The following is a 13,217-nucleotide window of genomic DNA, read 5'->3' on the forward strand; positions in this document are numbered from 1 at the left end:
ATTAATATATTTTTCCCTCTTATATTCTTGCGGGTAAACAATAAAATAAAGGGAGGTAAGTATAATTACATCTAGATGTTTCATTACGTACTTTGATCAATTTCATTTATGGACTAGGTTTGCTAAACGTTTGGAATACGGAAATCAGGTAACTTACAGGTGTGATAAATATCTGCTAGAATTTTAAGAAATCTGTAATCGAGCAATAATTACATCATGTTCATTGTAAATCCGAATTAGGTTCGTGTGTTCCTGATTTTATGTATTGTTTATCATCCAAATTGTTTTATTTTGAACGATTTTTGTTGACGTATTTTTCACCCTGTTTTGATGAACTCAAACTTGTTTTGATTATACAATGGACATAGGCCTACTGCCTGCGTGCACGCATTAACTATACGTTGTGTATCTTTATTATCAACATAACATAACATAAGCTTAATTTAGCATTAAACATATTATATACAATGTTTAGCCAAAATGAAGAAAAAAATGTTCATAATGGTATACGCTGTGAGAGTAACGTTTAACGTGTTTCCAGAAGAACAAAAATATGTAATTCATACATAAAGTATAAAGCAAAAACATTTTATCTATACTATAAAGTATGCTGATAACACATTTTTCAGAAGAATGAAATATTTGAATCTTAAGTAAAACTGTTAATATAAATGTTTATCCGTTGTACACATGAAATATACTGAAGACACGACATTAGAAGGTCAAGGTAACATAGTGTACTGATAACAACGTTTTTAGAGAGAAAAAATATTTGCTTAATACTTGAGTATGTTGATATTCACGTATGTGAAAATAACCACATAATATTTGTTTTGTACATAGCATACTGATAACATACCAGTGTATCCTTCACATAATTCTTTTCTTATTTGCGAAATATAAGTGAGGTAATGTTACAAATAGTTTATTCTTTTTAGAAGTAACGGACATTTATCTTTTCAAATTCATTTATTGATGACCAATGATGATTTTTCGGTTTTAGATATTTAATTCTTAAATCTTGATTAAGTGGACAAGCGAGGAGGAGATGAGATTCTGGTTCTGGTTGTCGCATATTACACGATTTGCAGATTCTCTGTTCACTAGGAATGTTATGATATCTTCCGATTTCGATAAATAACTCATGTGCGGAAACTCTAAATCTTGACATCGCGATTCTATACTTATTTTCCGTTATGGCACTCAAATATTTTACTACCTCGAATTTATGTGTGAATATACAATACTATCTTAAACGACTAGAGTTATTTATATCGGAGTACCAAGATTGTAGATATGTATCGAGAAGCCATTGAAGGAATGACAATTTGGAATTGTTCATTCAATATATAAATTAGCCCAATGTCGGTCAGTAATGTTTTAATGTGGGAAGCCCAGTTATTATTATGCCCCCACAGAGTGAGAGCATATAGCGTTGCACTTGTCCGTCCAAGTGTCCGTCCGTACGTCTGTCCGCACTCACAGGACAGTAATTATGTGGCTACAGGAACAATAGGTAACTGTTCTTTCTCTTTGATGTCATTCATTCCGTAATGCTTTTATGTGGCTATTTTCTTTTGTGTGGCTAAAAAGAACAATAGAGAGAACAATAGAGTAGCCACATAATTACTGTCCTGTGAGAACTTCCGTCCATCCGTCCGTACGTCCCGAAATCTTGTGAACGCAACTCCTCTTAAACCGGATCGCAGATTTTGTTTAAACTTCCAGGGATGAAAAACCTTAAATTGTAGATGGTAGTAAAGGAAGGAATTTTTGCTGCGACCAAATTTAACAGAATTATGGCCCTTTGTTGATTGTTTCACTATATACTATGTAGAAATTTTGTGAACGCAACTCCTCTTAAACCGGATGGCAGATTTTGCTTAAACTTCCAGGGATGAACAACCTTAATGTGTAGATGGTAGGAAAGGGAGGAATTTTTGCTGCGACCAAATTTAACAGAATTATGGCCCTTTGTTGATTTTTTCACTATATACTATGTAGAAATTTTGTGAACGCAACTCCTCTTAAACCGGATGGCAGATTTTGCTTAAACTTCCAGGGATGAACAACCTTAATGTGTAAATGGTAGTAAAGGAAGGAATTTTTGCTGCGACCAAATTTAACAGAATTATGGCCCTTTGTTGATTTTTAGTTTTCAACTTGTGGCACATGTAGTCCAAAAAATATTTGACCTAGAGTCATAAGATTGACAGAGCAATGGCGTGTGGGGGCATCCGTGTCCTATGGACACATTTCTAGTTTCGATATGTATTACCCTGGTTTGCATCGGATTTGAAAATAAATACGTTTTCTTTATTAAAGATGAATTTTTTAATTGTTTCAATATTTCATGATATTTATTTCTCTGTATATAAGAAGTGGAAATCACCCTAGTTCACCATATAATGCCATTGAATTAGTCACTTTTTTACACAGAGTACTTTTCTCAGAAACGTATTATGCATAAGTACATCATGCATACCCCATATACCCGAGCCAAAATTTAGAAAGGAACCAATAAATGATTCAAACAGTTTACATTTCTGTGCGACCGTTATTTTCATATTTTTAAAGTTTAAAAAAGTTTGTGCAGCGCAAAAGATGCGTGTTGAGCTATACATTTTTGTGTTCGGTGCCAATTACCGTTTTCGAACGAAATGGTCCCAAGGTACTTAAATGATTGAACGGCATCTATTGCTGTATTATATACGTGTCTACTCTTTTCGAATATCATAGCGTTTGCATTTGATAATCATTTGGTTATTTACGTAATTATGATATCTGTATTTAAAACTTAGTCGAAATGTCGAGAACTTGCTAGTTTTTCAATGTAAAGTAAATCTGTACATAAATCTCGACCCTTTTAAACATTCTCCACCATGTGCTATACAAAATTTTAGTCTTTTAATCCAATTTTTAAATGCGTTTTCATAATCTTTTCGAGGTATACTGTTCAGACACAGCCTAACCGTGATTTTTTTCGCGTTTGATATTTTCTTCCAGCAATATGTTTTTTAAGCCTCGGAAAAAAGAAATAGTCACAAAAGGCAAGATCTGGCAAATAATGAGGTTGAGGAAGCTCGACAACCTTTTCCTGTTTCAGATATTCTCGTACAATGGCCGCTTTGAGTGACAAAGCATTGTCGTGCATAAGCTTGACACCACGAAGACCAGTTGCTGGTAGACGGTTTGAAATATTTCTTAAATTTATGAAGGACATTGCCTTTGTAAAACTTGGCTTTTAAAGATTTACCCTTTGGTACGTCAATTTGAATAGCAGGACCTTGATTGGTAAAGAAAATTACATACATGACCATTTTGACGCTCATAGTACGTTTTGCTTTGCAAGGTCTTTGACTTCATTGGATGCCCATATTTTGTTTTGTATCTTTCGCTCGGGCTCATAAAAGTGTACCCAAGTCCCATTGCCAGTGATGATATTTGCGTAAGGTCGAGTGTTGTATTTAAGGTACTGTTTCAACAATTGTTTGGAGATTCTTTCCCGAGCAAGTGTTTGCTCTTTTGCAAGAAGATATTCATCTGGCACTTATCATTCTCATTTTTTAAATCACGTCTGAGAATTGTATGTGCGGCTCCTAAAGATATACCAACGCATTTAGCTATATACCTAGATGTACATCTTGCATCAGTAGAAATCAAATCCTTTACTTTTTCAACCATTTTTGGCGAAGTTGAAAAAAAGAAGTTCATTGTTCCCATAAACAGGACATATTTCATTAAAATATGCTTTTCGCCTGTATACCAAGAATACAGCGGTTCTTGATATAGGACCGTATTTGGTCAGTGAAAGGAGACCTTTTCCCAACCATTTTAGCTTAAGTATACACTAGTAGATGGGGTTAATCGAGCTGTTGCCAAAGCAAGACTGAACTGATTTACACATGTATTGTATCAATGGAGAGCTTACACAACCTTCTACTAAGTTCGTGCAGAACCTTGTTAAAAGCGAGATATTGGTCTTGTTGCGTTCATTTTTGAACACCCCTCGTAGTGCAACTATAGCTAGACATGTTTAAGAGGCATTAAGATAATTCTTTTGGACAGTAGAAAACCGTCTAAATGGCTCAAACCGATCAAACTTAAGTAATGAGGCTAATTAAATCTTGAATAGATGGGGTCTTATCCACAGACACTTGGGGTTTGGAGCTCAAAACGCCTTTAAAATCCAAATAAAAGGCATATTTGTCAATCCCAGCACATGTACTGATCATATATATCAAAAAAACTTAATATAAGCCGTTTTGAAAAAAAATCATATTTCAACATCTATAATAATACACATTATTATAGATGTTGAAATATGAATTTTTTTTCAAAACATTTGCCCTTTTTGCAAGAGCGAAGCGTTTCCCCCTCAAATCTTTGGAGGGGGTGGACATTTGCTTCCCCCCACCCTAAAATTTTTCAAGGGCAGACATTTGCACATCCGTTTATAATTTTTTATTGATTTTATTGTAAATTTCCGAAATTCATCACCCGATTGTCGCAATTCCATAGTTCTTAAATTCACAAAAATACTCGCGCAAATTTGTGAAAACAAAAAAGCATCAATAAATAAATAAAATATAAAAAAAATAACATTCAAAAAAATGAACACACGAGATGACCTCTGGCAGGTGACTAGTCGGCTCTTGAAAAGAAACTGTCAATCTTTGATGGTTACACTCATATGTAGTTCCTGCTAATTAATCCGTATTATCAAAGAAGTGCCGACTTTTAATTGACTACCACTCATTTTATTTCATGAAATACTTACCTGACATTACATTCAGGATTTCCGTTTCGAATTGTATTTTGTTTTTGCATATTTATTTTTATATTTCCGAGAAAAAAAAACCCAACAAAAACGAGTTTTCGGGTCGGTAAACCGAAGATATAAAAGGAAATAATGATCTAATGCATATAATAAGACCGGAACGTATTTAAGATCACCGAACACACTTTTTAATACAGGGGCGGGGGTGCAATTGTCCGCCCTTTAGAAATTTTAGTGGGGGCAAATGTACGCCCTTCCAAAACATACGAGAAGGCAAATGTCCACAACCGCAAAAAGGGGATTGCAAACGTCCGGGATTCCAACTCATTGTACTACTACATGGTTTTATGTTTATTTGCCCTGATGATATTGACACCTATCGGCATTATATTAAATTGAGAAACACCAGTTAATGTCACTTACTTTTAGTATAATTTTTCTTGTTCAATATTTTGAAATATATGCATCTAAAAATTGTAAGTTGCTTTTATAACTGACTGGTATTGAAAGTGCCTTCATGGCCCCAAGTAAATTGTATATATAATTTAACAAATTAAAGTATCTCAAGCTATGCAGTGTTTGTGGCAGACTGAATTTTATGACAGGAAGCTAAAGCAGGGACACAGGCTCAAGTAAATAATAAACAATGATAGTGTCGTACATTCATTTTATGCCAGTTTAAACGTTTTGTGTTTATATTTCCCTTCTCTTATAGAAAAAATCTAAAAAGTCTTGAGGAGGGGTTTAGCCCTCAATACTTGATCCAATCCTATACCACAGCAGATTTGTTCCCTGGAAAGTAAGAAAAAATAGTATCTGTGAAAGAAGCAATAACAAAACAAAAGCAGCATGAATGGAAAGTCTTTTTTATTATAGGAAAAAAACATATTCTTGAATTGTGGTATGCCAAAATTATTTTACCGTACTGTTGATAGTTTCAAACCAAAATTAAGTGATTAAATAAGTTTTAAATTATTTATTTGTTTCAGGTGAATCATTCATGACGTAAAAGCAAAAGAATAGACAATGAAAGTTTTGGTGCTTGCAGTGCTGGGTTTGGCAATCTTTGAAAACTTTGTGCACTGCCAAATAAATAGTATTCCAGGCTCTGGAAAAACTAACTGTAAGAAGCAAGGCTTCTTGTATTTCTATGCCCCTGAAAGGCGGCATATTAAAATCGCACCGTCCGTCTGTCTGTCTGTCTGCCTGTCTGTATGTATGTCCTATTTGCGTCCCTATTTATTCCTGGCCGTACTATAATTTTGTCACACATTGATAGATTTTGAAATAGCTTGGCGCAAATGTCTACCTAATCAAGAGTCTTGATTGCGTTGCGTTTACAAATCACGTCCCTACCTCAAAGGTCAAGGTCACACTAACATATTGAATTTTCACATTATCACAAGTATTCAAAATAACTTGGCATAAATGTCTATCACATCAAGACGGCATGTCACGTACCCATGTCCCTACCTTCAAGGTCAAGGTCACACTTATAGTTTGAAGGTACTCATTCGCTCGAGAAGAGTTTGAAGATACACAATAATGTCTGGACTGTAACTTTGTCATGCACTGAAACATATTAAAATAACTTGGCACAAATGTCTATCACATCAAGACGATGTGTCGTTGCTAAGGCTTATGTCCGCCTGTCTGTCCGTCCCCACTTAAACAACAATCGTATTCAGACTGTAACTTTGTTATGCATTGAGAGATTGTGAGATAACTTAGCATAAATGTCAAGCACGTCACTACATTGTGTTGCGTCCAAGAACCATGTCCTTTCTTCAAAGGTCAATGTCACACATTTTGAAGGTTCATGCTCTTACAATTCGATATTATAGGTACTCACATTCATGTCCAGACTTTAACATTGTCATGCATAAATTTTTTATGGATTTTAAAATAACTTGGCGTAAATGTCCACTACGCCAAGACGACGTGTCGGTTCCATGTCCCTACCTTCAAGGTCAAAGTCACACTTATAATTTAAATGCTGTACACGTTTCCTGTCCGTCCGGACTGTAACTTTGTTGTTCATACCACATTAAGACACTGTGTCACGGCACTACCTAAGAGTACAAAGTCAAACTTAGAAATGAAGGTGCACATTTGTGTCCAAACTGTAGCTTTGTCATGCATGGAAGAATTTTAAAGTTACTTAATTGGCACAAACGTCAGATACTTCATGGTGATGTGTTTCATTTAAGATCCATGTCGTTAGTTTGTTTGTTTGTTTGATTGGGTTTTACGTCACACCGTTACAGTATACGTCATATGGCGACGTTCCAGCTTTACCGGTGGAGGAAGATCTTAACCACTCGGCCACGGACACCCCACCCATGTCCGTTAGTCAAAGGCCAAGGTCACACTTACAGTTTGTTGGTCCACATACTCACAAGTAGAGTTTAAAGTTACACACATTTGTGTGTGGACTGTTACTTTCTTATCCACGGAAGGATTTTTAAATAATGTAGCAAAAATATTATGTCTACCACAGGAGGACAACATGTTGTGTTCAAGACACATGCCTCTACCTCCAAGGTCACTTTTAGAATTAGAAGGGACTCATTTCCTCAAGAAGAGTTTAAAGATACACATTCGTGTCTGGACTGTAACTTTGTCATGCATTATTAACTAGGCACAAATGTGTGTAAGACCCATGTTTCTACCTGCAAGGTTTGAAGGTACTTATGCTCATAAGAACCGTTTGAAGATACACATAAGTTTTTCCAAGCTGTAATATTGCCATACCTTGAAGGATTTTAAAATAACTTAGCATAAATGTCTACCACATCAAGATTATGTGTCGCATCCAAGGCCCATGTCCCAAGGTGGTAAGTTTACTACAAAAAGCACTTCATTTCACAAGAACAATATTAAACAATTAGTTACTTTCATTCTTTTTTCTTTTCATAATACCTTTCTGTATTGCTTAAGGAACCTTTTCGAGGACATTCGTCACTTTTGCGTGACAGTTCTTGTTTTGTTAGCATTGAATAATGTATTATAAATTGATATAGACACAATCATTCATGTAAAAGCTTTAGTAACATCTGAGAATAATAATAATAATATCTTAGTGGACAAAATTAGGTTCATAATTTTGGTAAAATGCTTGTTCATTTTTTGTAATTAGATATTAATTAGGATTGAATTTAGGAACATTGGTTGCACAGGCATGAATTTCATTGACTTTTATCAATATAAATTTTTTTACCATGAGAAACAAACATTTTATTTTAGTATAAGTAATTCTAGCTAGCTATAAAGAATTGTTTAAACAATAATGTATCATTTTGATTAAACAGTACAGCTATGTTTCAAAGTTTATTAATTAAAATACTCCTTTTAAATAATAAACTTAATTTTTCAAGAATGTCTTTAACGACATTGTATACTTTTGTCATTTTCAAGTTGAATGTCAATGTTGTTTTTCTTCAGTTTACCTGGACCGGTACTCTGACTGTGATGGAAGACCAATAGAGGTTGGCAATTCAACTGTTTTCATCAGTGGTCAAAGCACAGAGTTACAGGTGGGTCATTTAACTAAGACACTGGGCATTGTAAGCAGTATGCATCTAGATTTATGCTGATTTTCATGAAAATTTGTAAAATATATTTGAAAATCAAATAATGTCAAGTGAACAAAGAAAGTAATTGATACTTTGCAGACAGCTCTTAAAATCTACATCAATTACCAAACAAATCGGTCATAATATGCAAATTAGACCTTCTTACCTTAATAACACAATAGAAGGAATAATCAATTGCATATAATAATCATGTGTAAATTATTTTTGAATTGTGAATATTGTTATTTTTCTGAAAATATTGTTTTCTTCTTCATTTTTTTCATTTTTCTCAAGATTGATTTTCCTAAATAATTTTGGCTCATCTGGAGGCATGCAGCATTTAGTGAAAAAAATAGTAAAAATAATAATACTTTATGAGTTACTTTTGTGTTTTTCTCTGTTTTACGTAATACTTGTTTCAAAGTTAAGATAAATATATTACATTTATGATTTACTTCAACTTAAAAAAAAATAATAATAATACTTTATGTGTTACTTTTGTGTTTCTCTCTGTTTTACGTAATACTTGTTTGTTTCAAAGTTAAGATAAATATATTACATTTATGATTTACTTTCAGATTTTTAATCTGTGCTGAAATTTGATCATCTTAATCTTTCTACGGTATTAAGGTACCATTTTATGTTTCTAAAAGTCATATAAATTTGAAAGACTGACTTAAAGCCAACCATAAAATAATATACAGGTACTATTGACTTAAATGTTGACTGTATATTGAGTTGAATCTTTTTCAGGGTCAGCCTGTAACATCATGCAGTGTTACATTAAAAACAACAAACAGAGTACCCTATAGATTCAAATTGCAGGTCATCAATATGCGAATAGATGATCCAGGTGTCCATTTCTACATACACGATGGTGAATTCCAAGGAAGATTGCTGGTTAGATTTTCTTTATCAAAATATCTCAGCAGCTTATATTTAATTGAAACTCTTAATAAGAAGGTTAGATTTACTGGTATAATTGCCAAAATAATGGTCAAATAATCATGTGGTTTATAACTGTAACATAGGAAATCTAACCAAACAAAAAAGAAATTTGGTCGATTTCTGACTAGAATATGTATTACTTATTACTTTAATATTTCTTTCTGTGTATAAATGCTAAAAAGAAAAAAGTCAGGAGGTAAGGGAGGTAACTGAATTAGCCAAGGCAACTTTTTGGTTTCTCTCTTAAAACGTTATTTTTCATTAAAAAGCAAATGTTTGTGAGGATATTTGTGTGTTTAGAGGACTTATAAATAGTTTCGAAGCGTATTTCACGTTAAATCCGGATAAGAAAAGTTAAAGAAATTGAAGTAAAAAGTGAAAATATGGAAATGTATGCGAACAATGGTGATAATTCAGAACAAAATGGCGGCGAAAAATCCAGCGAAATAACCAGTGTACCGTTAGTATTTTTGCATGAAAGAGATATATTTGGTTTTCCAAAGCCTAGCAACGCATATTTGAAGCATGAAGAGATGTATATAGCAATTGGTGAGGTAATTGCACCATCGCATATAACAGGGCTGCAAAGAATAAATGGATTATGGCGAATCTACGTGGAGAATTTGTCAGACAAGGCTAAACTGATGGCGAGTGGGGTAACAATACGGGGAACGTCTATTCCTATCAAACAAGTTAACCCATTTCTCCTAGATAGTGAGAGGGTGACACGTATTAGAATACAAAACATTCCGCTTTCGGCGGATGATAACATTATAAAGCATGTATTAATACTAAGAGGTCTCGAAATACGCTCATTTATCCATGAAAAACTCAGAATAAATGGTAAACTTACTAACTGTTTAACAGGCGATCGCCTTGTTACAGTTAAATCATCGTCCCTCAAGGAACCTCTTCATCGTTTCATGGAATTTGGTGTTTTAAAGGGCCGCCCAAAAAAAGTTAAAAAAAATTTCCTTTTAGGAGGAAAAAAATTAACCCTCCCCTTAAATCAAAAAAGTTGTCTTTTCAAATTTGGGTTCCCCGGGGGATTTGGTTTGAATTGCAAAAAGGGGGAATTTTTTGGAAGGTTCCCAATTAGGAATGTGGGTTTGCGATGGGGCCCACCAAAAAAAAAAAAAGGGGTTGTTTTTGTTTTTGGGGGGGAAACAGGCAGAAAAAATTTCAGGAACCCAAAAGTTCCCCCCGGGAATCTATTGGCAGCTCAGATTTCCAGTGAAGCATTTTCCCAGAAACCATTTGCTGAGGAAAAAAGTAATTTTTTGGGAACCCCGGAGCAAGTTTAATCCCCCAAATAAATTTTGGTAAATTTTTCCCCCTCCTCCCCCCCAGGTTTCACTTCCAAAAATTTTTCTACCTCCTTAATACACAAAAAAAAAAAATTTTCTACTTAAACCACTACCCCAAAACAAAATTGAAAACCCCCAAAATTTCAAACCCCCGCCCCGGGGAAAAGGAAAAAAAAAGGGCAAAAAAATTCAAAATTTTTCAAATTTTTTAATTTGAAAACTTTTTGGCCCGGCAAAAAAAATTAAAATTTCCCCGGAACCAAGTTTGATTTAAAAAATTTTAAAAAAAATTTCCCCGCCCCCAAAATTTCCCCAACCCCCAAAAGGGTTGGAAAAAAGGCCCCCCCCGCCAAAAAAGGAAAAAAAAGAAAATTAAAAAGTATTTTGCCCCGAAATTCCCGTTACGCCCGGTTCACCAAAGATCCCCGGCTAAGCCCGAAATTTCCCTTTTAACAGTACAAAAAGGAAAAACGGTCCCCCCAAATTTAAACCCGGGTTAAGGGGGCCCCACCCCCTAATTTAAGGAAACCCCCCCGAAAAAAAAAAATGGACAAAAAAAAAATTACGGACATCCCGATGTAAAAATTAAATTTCGGTTTTACCCCGGGCCCAAACCGGGGTTTATAGAAAACGCTGTTTCCCCAAAAAGGAAATTTTTTCCAGTTTTTTAATATTTTCTATTACTTTTATATATGACCCTTTCTTTTTCAAGAGTTTTTTTTATTAAAGAAAAGTTTTTTGCTAAAAAAATAAAAAAAATAAATTAATTTTATTTAAACTGAATAAAAATTTTATAAAAGAAATTAAAGAACAAATGTTTTAAAAAGGGTTAAAAACTATTATTAGGTTTGGAAAAATTTAATTTAAATGAATAGATTTACTGCAAATATTTTTAGAATTAGAAATTATGAATATGTTAAAAAAATTACAATTATATCATATTCTTGAAGAAAACTTATGGTTTTTAACAGTCATCAGTATTTTTATTTTCTCACAATCAATCGTGAAATTCATGATAACACTCATGCGCATAAAAACGATTTCTTTACAATGTAAACTTAGCCTGGTCATGGAAAAAGAACTAATGTACTATGGTGACTTAGCAGCTATGTTTGAAATACTGAACAAATATATGCGATTCTCGCTTTTTGATAACCATTCTTTAATGTTAATTAAAAATATACTCTTAAATTTCTTAAATTTTGTTATGATCATAGAGAATTTTCGTTTACATTTATTTAGTTATAAAATTCTCAATCTTGTTTACGACATAACATTGTTATATCTTCATAGATATTTTTACGAGAGTATTGGTTTATAAAATAGTATTGAGATTACATATATCAGTAAAATGTATGATTTATAAATGTGTACTATATACATTAGTCAATCTTATATTGTACACACGTTTATTTGGGATACACATGTATAACAGATGTAATCTGTATAACTGTGGTTGTAAATGTAATAAACTATTGTTGATATTTCATACGTTAGACGGAGGTTATTTTCATATAATTGAGCTAAGATCATATATGTTAATCAGAAGCAATTTTCATAAACTGATACACATGTTAGTCAGGTTTTCTTTTCATAAAATGGTGTCGAAATTGCATAGGCCAGTCAGGGTCTATTTTTATAAAACGTCAGTCAGGCGCTGTTTTCATGAACTGTTGTCGATATTAAATATGTTAGTCAGATATGATTTATATATATTTGTGTTGATATTATATATGTTAATTAGGTGTTATCTTTACAAGTTAAAGTTAATACTGATTATGTCAGTCCAAAAATTTGTTTTGTAAATTTATACAAAATAAGTCGGAGTTGAAAGATTACATTTTACTCTCTCTGCAATTCAATGGTATTTTTAGTAAATTTATGTTGAAATTAAACGTGTCGATCACATGTTTTTTTTTTCCATAACTTTCTGTTGAATAGTCTTATTTTTGTTATCGTTAAATATCATTACAATCTAAACTCATTTCCATGTAAAGATCAAACGAAATACATTTATACTTGTATCATTAATACATTAGGATCTCGATTAGTATACCAGATTTTGGTCCGAATGATATGCTATCATTATAGAGCTGTATTAAAGAATTTTGTTGAGGGCATAATATCTCTACACTTTAAAACCTACTTTGTACAAAGTTGCGCTTATCAAGGTGTATCGAGAATATCTGCGTTAGTCAAATGTAATTCTTATACTTCTTTACTTTTCGTTTTCGTAGTTAAAGGGATATTTTTTACATTCCAGATACGTTTTTTTTTACAGTTATTAAATGCACTTGCAATTTTTGTTCAAGCAATAATATTCTCTGTAAGAACTAATTCCATATGAGTAATTATATTCAATTCTTATCACTTAATTGTCAAGGAATTAGACAGTTTGAAAAACGGGCAAGATTAAAACAATATATTCTGTCACAAAAATGCCAGATTCTTCTATTATCAGAAACGCATATAACGGTAGATATTGAAAACTTAATTGCAAAAGAATTTAATGAATGGCAAATATTTCACTCATTTGGCTCAAGTAACAGTAGAGGATGCTCTATCTTTATTAATAAATCTATACATTTTGATATTATTGACACTCTT

The 13,217-nt window shown here is 33.1% G+C and overlaps 1 protein-coding gene across 5 annotated transcripts in view; it reads left to right on the top strand.

Moving 5' to 3' along the window:
• Positions 1–13,217, top strand: part of LOC132722400 (uncharacterized) — a 34,399-nt gene that overhangs the window by 12,483 nt on the left and 8,699 nt on the right. The window contains exons 1-4 of one of the 5 annotated variants that reach the window (XM_060706898.1): positions 41–159; positions 5,770–5,903; positions 8,225–8,316; positions 9,109–9,255. In XM_060706898.1, the coding sequence (XP_060562881.1) occupies positions 5,807–5,903; positions 8,225–8,316; positions 9,109–9,255 (336 nt within the window). In that variant the 5' untranslated portion in view covers positions 41–159; positions 5,770–5,806. Of the gene's footprint in view, positions 1–40; positions 160–215; positions 241–765; positions 909–5,769; positions 5,904–8,224; positions 8,317–9,108; positions 9,256–13,217 lie in introns of those variants that run through there. The other 4 variants (XM_060706900.1, XM_060706901.1, XM_060706897.1 and 1 more) reach the window with 4 other exon arrangements.

Source organism: Ruditapes philippinarum, unplaced genomic scaffold, assembly GCF_026571515.1.
Source record: "Ruditapes philippinarum isolate M1 unplaced genomic scaffold, ASM2657151v2 ctg7874_1_1_1_1, whole genome shotgun sequence".
NCBI classification, from domain to species: domain Eukaryota; kingdom Metazoa; phylum Mollusca; class Bivalvia; order Venerida; family Veneridae; genus Ruditapes; species Ruditapes philippinarum.